General features: G+C 63.2%; 2 protein-coding genes across 5 annotated transcripts; both read right to left on the reverse strand.

The window, feature by feature from the left end:
• Nucleotides 1-1178: 1178 nt before the first annotated feature.
• Nucleotides 1179-4520, reverse strand: FAM174C (family with sequence similarity 174 member C; the record flags this gene model as incomplete). 3 transcript variants are annotated; one of them, XR_014241702.1, is made up of 3 exons in its annotated part: nucleotides 3451-4520; nucleotides 2353-2469; nucleotides 1179-1559 (listed from the first exon to the last, which is right to left on the reverse strand). XR_014241702.1 is itself a non-coding variant. In XM_082381175.1 (3 exons), coding segments are annotated over exons 1-3 (402 nt in total). In that variant the 5' UTR covers nucleotides 3859-3899. The 3 variants fall into 3 exon arrangements, 2 of the variants coding, with proteins under 2 accessions (XP_082237301.1, XP_082237300.1); XM_082381175.1 differs by having other exon boundaries at nucleotides 3575-3899; XM_082381174.1 differs by lacking the exon at nucleotides 1179-1559 and having other exon boundaries at nucleotides 2349-2469; nucleotides 3575-3911.
• Nucleotides 4521-4818: 298 nt separating this feature from the next.
• On the reverse strand, nucleotides 4819-9664 carry CIRBP (cold inducible RNA binding protein). Of its 2 annotated transcripts, none has more exons than XM_082381172.1 (7): nucleotides 9539-9664; nucleotides 8374-8482; nucleotides 8183-8289; nucleotides 7951-8089; nucleotides 7789-7870; nucleotides 7602-7672; nucleotides 4819-5266 (listed from the first exon to the last, which is right to left on the reverse strand). In XM_082381172.1, exons 2-7 carry the CDS (start codon nucleotides 8474-8476, stop codon nucleotides 5262-5264), a joined length of 507 nt encoding a protein of 168 aa, XP_082237298.1. In that variant the 5' UTR covers nucleotides 8477-8482; nucleotides 9539-9664; the 3' UTR covers nucleotides 4819-5261. The 2 variants fall into 2 exon arrangements, with proteins under 2 accessions (XP_082237298.1, XP_082237297.1); XM_082381171.1 differs by lacking the exon at nucleotides 4819-5266 and adding an exon at nucleotides 6451-7225.
• Nucleotides 9665-13073: the final 3409 nt, after the last annotated feature.

Genomic DNA, 13073 nt, shown 5'->3' on the forward strand with positions numbered 1-13073 from the left:
CACCTGGTGGCAGCTCCTCCTAACGACACAGCCTCGGTGCCTCCAGCCAGCGGCCCGGGGAGACCTCAGGCTGTGGGCAGCCACAGGCCAGCCCCACCTCTCCCACTCTCCAGGACCACAGTGACAGGGTGCGGGCGGGGGTGCTGGGGGGGAACAGGCCAGAGCTGGACTCCGCCTAGAAACAAGGCCCACAGAGGAACTCATCAAGCCCCTCACCAGGGATGGGGACTGAGGCACCCCGATGGGACTCAGGTGCCCAGTATGGATCTCAGATGGCCAGGATGGGGATTGAGGCACCCCAATGGGGTGCAGGTGCCCAGGATGGGGGTCAGTTGCCCCAGTGGGACTCAGGTACACAGGATGGATCGCAGGTGGCCAGGATGGGCAGTCAGGTACCCCAGTGGGGGTCGGGTGCCCAAAATGGGGCTCAGGTGCCCAAAATGGGGCTCAGGTGGGAAAGGGGTTAGGTGCCCAGGATGGGGGTCGATTGCCCCAAGGGGATTATGGTGCCTGAAAGGGGTTCAAGTTCCGGGGATGGGGCTGAGGTGACCAGGATGGGGGCTGAGGTACCCCCCATGGGACTGGGGTGCCTGGGATGAGGGTCAGGTGCCCCAGTGGGACTCAGCTAGGTACCCACGATGGATCTCAAGTGACCAGAACGGAGGCCTGAGTGCCAGAATAGGTTTCCTGGGATGGGGGATCAGGTTCATCAGTGATTCCACAAGAGGCTGATGGGGGAGAGGCAGGGTGGGCACAGGGAGCCTCAGGCTGCAGAAAGCTCCAGACCCGTACACTACAGCCTGGGGTTCCTTAAGAAACACCCCCAAAATAGTGGTGTGAGTGTGGTGAGGCAGAGAGCATGGCCCTTAGGGGCCCCAGGCTGAAGGCATTATGGACAGGGGAGCCCTGAGCAGGAGCTTTGCTGGATGAATAGGAGTTCTCCCTAGGCTCAAAAACAATGACTGGCAGGGTCTTTTTCCAGGCAGGTAGGAGTAGTTCTCCCCCATCTCTTTGTCTCCTTTGTGGGATTCCTCACGGGACCCTCTGGACACCTGAGGATGGGACCAAATGGTCACAGGTGGGAGAGCTAAGGCCCACATGGAGCCCAGGTCTGCTGCCCACCACCCACCTGTGAGCCAGAGCGCTGGGTCTGGCCCACTGTGGAGCTGGGTACCAGCTACAGAACCACTGGCTGCCTTTATTGTCCTCAGCCCAGGCATATGGTGCTCCCAGACAGGCCCCCCAGCCCACCCGCCTACCAGGCCTCAGCTTGGGGCTGACGCATCCCCACCAGGAAGGGTGATCAGCACAAGTCACAACGTGGCCAGGGGACCTCAGAGTTCTGCGTGCTGCTGCCGGGGCCCCTCTGGCTTCCAGCCGGTATCCTGGGCGGTCTTGTCCGGGGGCAGGGCTGAGGCGGCTTCTGGAAGGCCGGGCAGGCCCCGCACAAGCTCTTTGGTGGCAGGAGAATCAGCAGGGCGTTCCAAGCACTGGGAGGGGCCCTGTCTCTTGTCCTTCCCACAGGGCCGCTGGAAATGCTGCCTTCCCGACCTGTACATCTAGAAACGAGGGGTAGGAGATGAGAAGTGTGGGGTGGGGAGCCCGTCCCGCCCCCACCCCGCCCCGCCCCCACCCCCACCCCGCTGTGCCTGTGCCTCTAACCTGCCCAGCCCCCACCCCCAGCCTGCAGGCCCTGCCGACTCCCTACCTGGGGGAAAGGGGTGTCCCAGCCAGGAGACGCCAAGACCAGAGGGATTCTCAGGCCATACCCACACCTCCCTCGGGGGGCTTGTAAAGTCAGAATCGTCCTGTGGTCTCTCAGCTTCTGTGCCTGAGCCCCCAACAAGCTGGGGTTAAACAGGCCATCCCTCCCCGCTCAGGTCCTGTCGCTGGCCCTGTCGCTGGCCCTGCGCCCAGTGGCCACTGGGTCACCTCCGTCGTCAGCCCTCTTTCTTTGTCTCTGCCATTGCCTCTGCCTGGGATGCTCTACCCCGGGCTGGGGCCGTGGAGAGGCCGTCTCTGATCCACACCCCCCAGCTTTGGTAGCACCTCGCAGTTCATTCTCCATCTCTGACACTGATCTTGGCCTTCGGGGTCAGGCCCAGAGCAAGTGCCCACTGACTCAAGCGCTGCAGCCCGTTCCCATCTTAAAGAAATGAGAAACTGAGGCTGGGAGATGGACGTTCCTGGGACGAGACCACACAGCCTGTGACGGCAAAGCCAGGCCCGGCCACTGTTGTGCGCTGACTGCACTGAGGGCCTCACCGACCGACAGTCTTCCTAACTCTCTGGCCTGCTGACCCCACCCCCCAACCCAAGGAGCCCCTGAAGATGTGTGGAGGGCTGCCCTACCATCTCAGGTTCCTTGTTTCAAAGACCGTCTCCTCGTCGCTGTCCAGCGATGCCATCTCAGTCAGGTCCTCGGTGTTGGCCAGGAGCCCGTACCTCCTCCGCTGCGGCTTTTTCAATCTGGAAGCAGACCCAGGCTCGCTCAGCGGCCCTCTCATGGCCCTTCGGTGGAGCTGCTGACACTCTGCCCTGCTTCCCACCTTCTCCGATAATGCTCGTCTGCTCGACTCCTAGAGTCTTGCTGTGAACTTTCCGGCTCCAACTGTGTTTCTTCTCATAATGGTCACAACCATTATCAGTTGCTGTGGACATCTCCCTTGGCAGGCCCCCAGGGCGTAGGCCCTTGGGCGAGGACCCCTGGGAGGGGGGCGCCGTAATTCCATTTTACTAATGAGACGACTGAGCCTTAGAGAGAGTTTGCTAAAGACATCAAGTGGAAGGCTGTCACGGGCAAAAGCCCCGGCTCCTGACCACCACCAGGGAAAGCATGGGACCCTCTGTGGTGGATGTGGCACGTATTCAGATGGGAGACGAACATTGTGTACCCACAGCAGTGTCAATGCAAGACAGAAAAGGCCCCTTCAGAGGATCTGGATATGATCAGCTCTGCGTGACAAAGGCCCTCTGGAGATCAGCCCCAGAGAGGAAGCCAAACGGAGAGGACAGGGGCCTGAGGAGGGGGTCACGGGCCTGCAGGAGGCAGGGCGTACGCCGCGGGGAAGGCAAGGGGGTCCTCAACTCTTGGGGAGAGCGTGGGCAGAACCTAAACACTGACGATCACGGCCAGCTCTGGGCTGAAGAAGCAGGAGGAGCAAGGTGCGGGGGCAGGCTCCCGCCCGGCCCTGGTCAGGCTGTGGGCGTTAACTACAAGGAAGGATGCAGCCAGGCCCGCGTGGCAGATGCAAGTTGGGTTAGTGGGCGCTGCGCTCGTCGTCGCCGGGCTGGGGGAGCCGCAGAGGGTCCCGGGAATTCCCGGTGCCCTCATCATCCCGCAACCTCTAGTCTCGGCGGTTGCGTCTAGAAAACCGACCCCAACATCCCGAAGGAGCGGTGCGTCACGTGATTGCCTGACCCCACCCACTCACCCACCCACGTCCCCACCCACTCACGTGACGATGGCGCACCGCGCTGGAGAGGCGGGGCTCTCGCGCCGCAACACTTGGGGCGCGAGGCGCGCGCGGATTGGCCGCGCCAGGGCGGCGGCGGCGGCGTGCGCCTGACGCACCTGAATGCCCGGATGAGGAAGTAGAGCACGGCCAAGAAGATGAGGCCCGTGACCACGTAGAGGGAACGCAGAAGCGGCGAGTCCGGCGAGCCCAGCGGCCAAGGGTGTGTGCTGTTGTGCGGCGCCCCCGGCTGGCTCCCGTTCGTCACGGCGGGCTGCGGCAAGAGCGCGGCCTGCGTGCGGCGCAGCGACGGGGGCGCGGCACCCTCGGCTCCGCACAGCAGCGCCGGCAGCAGCAGCGCCGGCAGCAGCAGGAGCCGCGGCGGCAGCACACGCGGCCCCATAGCCCGGCGGAAGCGGTAGCCGCGCCCCGCCCCCGCGAGGAGCAGTCACTCACTGGCGCGGGGCCAACCAATGGCCCGCGGGGGCGGGGCCTGGCTCCCGGAAACGCCCGGCCCGCCCCCGCCCCCGCCCCCGGCCGCTCCCCTCGCCTCACCCGAGCCGGGGAGGTACCCCGCGCCCCACCGGCTCCGCGCGCACCCCGCCCCCGAAGGCTCGGAGCCGCAGTTCTGTGTCCCCGGCCCAGAGCGTGAGCACCGCGGCCGCCCCGCAGGGGGGCTATGATAAGGGACAGGCGCGACCGTGCTCTGCGGGCCTCCCTCCCACCTGGGCCCTGGAACTCTCGCGTCCCCGCCCCCAGTCGCCCTGGGCTTCGGTGACACCAGCAGTGGCCCGCTGTCCCTGGCCCTCCCGGAGAGGAGACCTGTCCCGGCTGTGAGCCTGGGCATCCCGCCTTTGGCAAGGGCCAGGAGGGACCAGACACACCCCGTGGGAGAAGGGGGGGGTACCGGTGACCCGGACCTCACCCGGCCGCACCCTGCTGGGAGTTGAGGTAATCCGCCCAGAGCCCAAGGCAGCTGGAACTGGGGCTCAGCCCCAACGTTCTGTACCCCAAGACCAAGGCTGGAGGCAAACAGCCTGGCAAGGCAGGCCGGCTCCGGGGGCGGCCAAGCTGAAGGTGCCCGGGGTTACTCTGACAAGGCCTCCGCCTAGCCCTGGGGGACGCGCCGCCAAGGGACCACCTCCTCCACCTCCTCCTTGGCTCCCTCGGCGGCCCCGAGAGAACTGCCCCGGGGGGCAATGAACTGCTGCGTGGCCTACGGGTCTGGATCCAGCTCGTGGCCAGAACGAAGGCCCCAAGAGGAGGCTATCTCTAGTGGACTCCCCGCCACAGCCCCTCCGGCCGGGCCTCAGCCTGAAGCTCAGTGTCCGCCCTCCACGACGCACCCCACACCAGACTCAGATTTGTGGGTGGACACACCATCCCTTTATTCAAATGCACCTTCCACATTTGTCTTGTCACATCGCGAGTGAGGACTGGCCGCCGTGCCAGCGCCACACGCCCATCCTCCTGGAGCACCTTGAAGCCCCGCACCCCAACCTCGCCAGTGAAGCACCTGCTGGAAAGACGGGAGAGGTGAGAGGGGGACACGAGGGCTGCTCCAGCAGGAGATGAAGACGCTGCCCCCGACAGGGGTCACACAGCCAGGACGGGGGAGAACCCACAGCAAGGGCCAGGGCCACAGGGCCACGTGTCTCCCACCCCGAGAAGCACTTACAGGTGACGGGCTGCAAGGGCAGGCAGCTGTGCCGCTGGCTCTTGCTCCCAGGTGAAGTTCCTCCTGGGGCAGTGACCCCAGGTCACTGTTGCTCTCGGGTCACCCTTCCGGGTCGCACTGGCTTCCATTCAACCTGCCAAAGCAAAGGAGTGTTAACCCTGACACCCTGGCTGAGCTCACAGCCGCCCCTCCCCGACTCCCCCGAAACCATCCACAGCTCCTAGGAGGGTGTCAAGCTAGTCATCGGGGCCAACCCAAGAGGCCCCTCCACGGGCCAGCGTGCCCAGGGCGGGCCTGCGCCTTTCAGATGGGCCAGGCCACTTTGTACTCTTAAGCAGAGCCAGCTACCCACTTGGGATGGAGCTGCTTAGAAATCGGCGCGGGCTCTGAGAAAAAACTCATGGCAGCAACAGACATCAGAGAGAGCTAGTTAGGAGTGTGACTCAAAGAGGTCTGGAAAAGACAGTCAATTGATGAACAAAAAATTCCAAAAGGCGGGGCGTTTGGTGGTCTCCAATCCTGCTCAACTGCCCGGGCCGCTCGCCTGGCTGCAGGCGGGGAAGGGCAAACGGCCGGGGTCTGCCTTTAGTTCTAGCTTGATTTTTTTTTTTTTTTTTTTTAAAAAAAGGAAAAAGAAAAATCAAAAAGCAAAAAAGTCAAAGGAACATTCCCCGGGTACACGACTTTACTTTCAAATGAGCTCTCAACAAGAGGAGGGATGCGGACGAGCAAAAGGAGTTACCTCGAATTACAGGACTATCTCCACATATGAGCTAGCCCAGGGAGCAGCTTGCGTCTCAGAGGTTTCTGTTGGGCGCACAACACTTCTGTCCTCCGAGGGGCTGCAGCTTCCATAGGCTAGCAGAGAACGCTCAGAACTTGTAAAGCAACAGCAGAGCTAGCTAATGAGCCGGTCAGTCTGTGGTCACCCGGGGACCCTGCCTGTGTCTGCTCTCTGGCCTGCTTCTAGACTAAGGGGTTCAGGGTCAGCGTCGGGCGCCCGCGTGTCCACCGTCCCTGCTAGGCTGCCCGCCCATCGAGCCTTCCGGCTGCCATGGCCAGAAGCGCCCCGGGGCTGCCCTGCGGTCCGAGAGCCCGCTCCCGTCACCCACCTGCTCGCCTAACTGGGGCCGGTGGCCGTCGGCTGTCACAGGGGCCCAGCCAGCGTCACTGACCCTGCCTTTCTCCTCTAGCTGTGGCAGCCTTGGGCGGGACTGCGGACCTAGTCCTCTAGCTGCCCTCTCTGCTCAGGTCTGCCTGCCTCGAGCCCCTGCAGGGCGCGTGTGGTGCAATCAAAGGGAGATGGTCAGAGCGAGGTTCATTCAGATGGTCTTTTAATCGGCTTCGTGAAGCCAAAGAAAACTGCGTACAAGAATTCCTTCACCACTTCAGATACAACATTGACGGGATATGCGTACGTCTTCCGGCAAAAAAGGACAATATAAATACACATTTTCAAGAACCTCTCGGGGATGTCTGCAAGTCTACTGTGGGTCCCACAGGACAGGTGGGCGCCCGGGCCGGGCCAGGGCAGCCCGGGTGCTCTGCTGCCACCCGCACGGTTCTACCACGCTACACTCAGAAACGTGACACCGAGTTGGAAAAAAGCTACAACTTGCTCAGCTTCCGACAAAGAGCAGATTCAGAGTCTGTTCAATCTCAAAGAGAAGTGACTCGGGGCACCCAACTTCACGGGGCTGACCCCACTGAAAAGAAAAAGAAAAAAAGCAACACAACCGAAAACAAAAAACAAAACTCTCACAACCCCTGGTGATTTTCTAAAAAAAAAAAAACTCTTGGCTCACGGTAAAAAGGTAAAAGTAAAACTGGAAGTGCTCTTCAAAACGTTTTTAAGACTCTTAAAAACGGACAGCGCTTCCTTAAAAAGCAAAGTGTAGTAACGAGGCCATCTGAGGGCCAGAAGCAGTCAGGCTGTGTTTGACAAGATCAGAACCAATAAGACTACAAAAGTGGGTACAAGGAGGTGTGATCACTACACATTAACGATTCAGCGGAGCTCCCAAAATCTTTAAATATACGGCCATTGGAAGGACGATCTCGAGCAGGAAGGATTTTTACTCGTTGTGTGTAGCTGAGAACAAGAAGCAGGCACAGTGTAAAGGCGCTGAAGCACGCGACGAGAGGCAGCATTCCACTCCCGGCCCAAACCTGGGGGCTCAGCCCTGGGGGCTCGGGAGCGACCAACCCCCCCCATGGCCGAGGGTGGCGGGCACGGCCGACATGCACGGATGCGGCCTGCTCTGCTCGGTGGGCCCTCGCTCTCCCTTTTCTCCTTGGTCAGCCTGGTTTTGCCTTTACGTTCTGTGGCAGAAGTGGCTGCTGGCACCGAGACCCATGAGGGCAGTCTCGTCCCTTACGGGGCAAACATAGTGACCGGGTCTGAGCACAGCCCAGAGGGCACCGAGGCTCACTGAGCTCCCACCACAGGCCCTTGGAGCGCCGCTTACCGTAACTGTCGTAGCTGTCTCTGTAGGACCCGCCCGAGCTTCGGTCACCGCAGCTGCCACCCTGACTCCGGCTGCAGGAAGGACACAGGTGAGCGCCGGGGGCCACCTCAGGGGACTCTCACCGGTCCCCGTGCCAACGTCCCCACAGAGCCTCCCAGGCCCCCCTGCGCAGGACCACCGCCTGTACCTGCTGTAGTAGTCTCTGGAGCCTCCATAGCCCCCACTCCTGGACTCGAACCGGCTCCCCCCGTAGCCGCGGTCCCCTCCTCCTACAGACGGGACGGGAAGGAGAAGTGAGTGTCAGCTCCTGCAGCAATGCCCCCACCTTGTCCCTGCAAGTGGCACTCACCTCTGGAGAACCCACGGCCCCGGCCTCGGCCCCCGCGGAAGAAGCCCCGGCCCCCGGCAGAGCCACCTCGGTACCCGCGGGATCGGTTATCAGACGACTTGCCAGCCTGGTCGACCCGGATCTGCCGCCCATCCACAGACTGGAGACCAGAAGTGGACACGGTTAGCCTCTGCACCTCCCGCCCTCAGTCTGCAGCCCGGACCCACTGGACCCCAGAGCAGCCGGCCCTCACCTTCCCGTTCATGGCCATCATGGCGTCCTTGGCATCATCGATGTTCTCAAAGGTGACAAACCCAAAGCCCCTCGATCGCTGGGTCTCCCTGTCCTTCACGACCACCACTGTGCAGGGGAGAGGTCCGTGGTCAGCACCCAGCCCTCCCCGTGAGCAACCCCACTCAGCCACCAGTCTGGCACCAGCCTCACCTTCTGAGATCTGTCCATATTTTGAGAAGACCTGCTCCAGTGACTGCTCGTTGGTGTCAAAACTCAGCCCTCCGACGAAAAGCTTGCCCTCATCTGATGCCATGGCGGCCTATGACAAACATCATCAAAAGCCTCAGAGGTCCTGCAGGGGCTTCGAGACTCAACGCCCACCCCCCACTTTACTTTATACAAATAACATATGTTTCGGGGGGAAGCGCTGGGAAACTATTTTTCTTCCCTTTAACCATCCCAAGCCCACACCCAGGACTTAATTCAAACAAACCCTTAATTTCTTTATCACTTTGGGTCCCTGGCCGCTTTTCTATGTTTGGGCCAACTCCGCTCCCCAGACTGGGGGCTCCCTGAAAGCTGGGGCCACACCGCGGTTCTGCAGTACTCCTCAGTGCTGCCTGGCTGTGGGGGTCCAAAACTCCAGCCAGGGGACGCCCTCACGGGACGTTTAGGGCTGTACCCTGAAGGCAGGCATCAGCCACCATCGTCACGGGCTGAGTGCACCTTGGTTTCTGCCCGTTGCAAACAGCGGGGGACTAACTCCTAACCCGACCGTCGCGGGGCGGGCGGAGTGGCAACGTGCTTGGTCCACTGCAGGGCGCTGTGCAGGCGGGACGGGGACTCTGCGCCGGGATATCAAAGCGGGACGGTGCTTATACCGACCCTTTACAGGCTGGTAGCCTCCGCTGAATGGCTCCGAAACACTGGCCAGAAGGCGCCCTGCAGCCACGCAACTAGGACCCAAACTTGGGGCGTTGGGGGTGGCACCGGGGCTGTGTCGCCCTCGCACTACTCCAACGGGAAATCGGGGAGGAGCCCCAGCCCGGCCCCACCCACGCGCGCATGCGCCCCGAGCCACTCCATCCGGGCACTCGGCGCTCCCGCCATTTCGCTGGGCGCAGCTTCGCGCTCGCGGCCGCCATTTTGCGGCGGTGTCCCGCTCGCGAATACCCTGGCCCACGGGGGATGCCCTCCGACCGCGGTTCGGCCCGGTCTCCGCTGCCCCTCGCCGCCGGCGGGGCGGACTACACCCCGGGCCCGCCCCGGCACCGCCCCCGCCCAGGGGCGTGCCGCCGCCGCCCCGCCTCCTCCGGCCGGCCACAGGCCGCCCGCCGCCCCGGGCCCGTGGAGCCGGTGCCGCCAGGGCCCTCACCACTGAGTCGGGCAGGTCCCTGGCGCAAGCGGGAAGACGGCACAGCAAAACGACCCGAGCCTCCTAACGCGCGAAGTGACTGGGGGGGCGCCCTGCGCCCGCCTTATGTACTTCGTCGCAAGGCCCCGCCCCCGAGCCCGCCCCTCCGCCCCGCGCCGGCCAATCCGAAGCCCTGGAGGCCGTGGCTGTGCCTCATATTCATGAGCTGGGGGCCGGGCCTGTACCGGCCCCGCCCCCTCCCGCGAGCGGGCGCGAGACACAGTGAACAGCGGGGACGCGCATGGTCCGCAGTCCCCCGCCCGCGCGCGGGAGGCGGGGCCAGTGCGCGGCGGGGCGGAGCTGACCCACTTCCGCGCGCCCGGCCCCCCCACCCCCACCCCCCCGGCCTGTGGCGGAGAACAAAGGGGTTCGGGCGGCTTCTGCCAGTGGCCCAAGCCTCCTGGGAACCTTCTGGGGGTCGCTGGAACCCAGACCTTTGCGGTGCTCCCGCAGTCGGCGACTTACCGACCTCACCCAGGTCCCCACACCCACCCGAGATTCAGTTCTCGGACACCCCAACTTCATGTGAACCCCGATATCAGTCCTTATGTACTTGCCAACATAACCGACACCCCAGAACTCTCAGAACCCCAACGCTCCACTTCGTGTGATCCGCCCCAAGGCCCGCCCAAACCCTAAAACTGAGGCAACTCCATTTATGTGGACCCCAATATTCTCCACGATCCCAATTCTTCCTGCTTCCCAACTTTGGGTCACCCCAACTTCACCCAACCCACTTTGCCTACGAATCCCAACCTGCAACCACACCTAACTCCCACCCCAATCCGGACTTCACCCAGTGTGGTGCAGCACCCACACCCCACAGTCACCTGGCCAGACACTTTTTACACCCCAGCTTTAGACCTCAGTCTGACCTCGACGTGGGCTCTCAAACCCACCATTGTGCCCAACTCTCGAGTCTCCACTGCACCCCAAAATTCAGCTCAGCCCCCCGTCTCCCTTTCACCGCTGTGCTCCAGCCGCCCACCAGCACACTGTTCTGCACACCCAGAACCCTCTTGGCTCCTCCCCCTGCATCTTTTTTCTGTCTGGGGGTCCCGAGACCTCTGCTATCAGAAGAACCAGATTTGCAGAGATCTTCACCCGCAAGGCTGTTCCTGGGAGCCCCTCTTGTGGTCACCCCTTTCCCCCTGCCCAGGCCTTGGCTCACTTTACCTTCTGTGGCCCTGGACCCTTCCATGGGTGGAAGAAGCTAGTGCAGACCCCTGCCTGCCCAGACCAGAGGCCCAAGCTATACCCCTGCCCCAGAAAGTCTTCAAAGGGCATACCTTCTGCATAAAAGTTAGGGGGAATTTGAGGGACTTCCCTGGCTGTACAGTGGTTAAGACTCCGCGCTTCCAATACAGGGGGCGTGGGTTCGATCCCTGGTTGGGGAACTAGGACTCCGCATGCCGCACGGCGCAGCCAAAAAAGTTAGGGCGATTTGACAACAGAGACCCCTGCTTTGCTGCCTACCCCAGGAAAGTTCCAGCCCCACTCCAGGCCCCAGACTCATGGCAGCCGTGTCCGCACCTCGTCCCCCCACGCCACAGCCCCCCCATACAACTCCCTGTCAGCCGCAGCCCGCTGCTGCGTCAGCCACTCACGCAGGGCGGTTACTAAAAGGAGCAGAGAGAATCAGCACTCAGCTCTCACCCTCCCGCCGGGGCCCATGGAGGGGACCTGGGGCCAGGCATGCCCAGCCCAGGAGTAGTCCACCCCCTTCTGATCTGCTCCCCCAGCAAAGTCAGGTCGGCGGCTCCTGACCCCAGACCAGGCGAAGGGGTCCTTGCAGTCACCGGGGCCCCTCATCACTCTTTGCCGCCCCCCCGCCCCCGCCCTCACTGTTCTGTGGTTCCTAGTCTGCCTTCTCCTGGTTTTGTGAAGTTCCCTGGTTCATTCATTCATTCCACCAGCAGTTATCAAGCGTGTACTTACTACGAGCCTGTTGCTGGGTACGGGGCTCCATGCGTACCCACGACTGTCCTGGGTTCCCATCACGGTGTGGACCTTTACCTATGGATACCTGTTCCCAGGTGCGCCTGTACCGGACATTGTGTGGGAACTGTGTGCTTGCGTCTCAGGTGTGTTACCTGTCTGCGCACCTGTGTTTCTGCGGCTACCGACGTCGGCGTGTCCCTGTGACTCGGTGTGTACCTAGGACCTTGTGAACCCGTGAGGGGCGAGATGGGGGGGTGGTCTCAGGGGGCTGGCACCACCTTCCTCCCTGCCTCGGCCGCGACTCCACGTTCTCCCCGCGGACACAAGGGGGAGCTACGGCCTCGCTGTCAGCCTGGCCGGGGGCTCCCGGTCCCGCCCCGCCGTCCGGCCGACGGCCGCGAGCACCAGCGTGGGAGGGGGTTCCCGTCCCGCCCTCAGGCCCGAGCGCTGGGGGTGGTCGGCGAGGAGGGGACTTAAAATAGCCGCGGGCGGGGGCGCGGCTGCTATTCACGGCCGGGACGCGCGGTGCTCACCGCCTGCCCGGCGGGACGGGGCTTAGGCCGGAGGTCCCTGTCTGCACACTCACATGACGCCCCTCCCCGGCCGCCCGCCGAAGACCACCCCCGGGGCTGCGCCGGCGTTGCCACGGAGACGGGGGCGGGGCCTCCTTGCTCCCGCACTGCCCCCTCTGTCCTCCCCGCGGGGTCGGGCCCGCCGGACGTCGGGTCTTCCCCCGACCCCGGCTAATGACCGGGCGGGAGGCAGTAATGAGCGTCTGGGCTCGGGTCGGGCGTGGACGGGATGAAAGGCGCGTGGTGGGGGGGGGACCCCTGGGCCGCGTAATTACTGGTCCCTCCCGGCTGGCCAGGCGGGGGCCGGGACGGTGCACCTGAAGGCCGCCCGGCGCGGGCGCGGAAGGGGACCGTCCTGGCAGAGACTCCAGCCCGCCCGCCTGGCCCAGATCCCCGGGGCTCAGAGCCAGGGAGGGGGAAGCGGGGACTGGATGTGTGTGTACGTTGCCAGGTGTGGTGCACATGTGTGCCCGTGGGCAGGGGACTCGCGGGTACAGAGATGGAGAAACAAGGTTTCTGGGGACCATGCCTGTGTGAACATGAAAATGGGGCCGTGTGCCTGTGCACATGGCTGTGGAAGTGTGTGCATAGAACTCACACGTGTGTGTGTGTGTGTGCAAACTGGCATGGAGGTGTGTGTGTGCGTGTGCACACATGGAAACATGTTTGCATGGTCATGTCTTATGTGCAAGAACACAAGGGGTTGTTCGTGGGCCCCAAAGCATGTGCATAACCAGGAGGTGGGATCAGCCGGGGACGGCGCTGCTGCGTGTGCATGACGCGGGGGAACCGGGACTCACAGATCATATGCGCCCATGGCTGGTGGCGTGACTCATGCCCCTGGGGTGGGAACATGCCACGCGCTGTCAGCGGCCGCCGGGGTCTCTAGGGCAGAGGAGAGCTACAGGAGGCCAGAAGCCAGGAGGAAGGGTTTAACTTTAACTGACTCCCCCCATCCCCCCCCACCCCATTTCCCACCTGCA

Source organism: Balaenoptera borealis (assembly GCF_965194805.1).
Source record: "Balaenoptera borealis genome assembly, chromosome: 2".
Classification (NCBI taxonomy): Eukaryota; Metazoa; Chordata; class Mammalia; order Artiodactyla; family Balaenopteridae; genus Balaenoptera; species Balaenoptera borealis.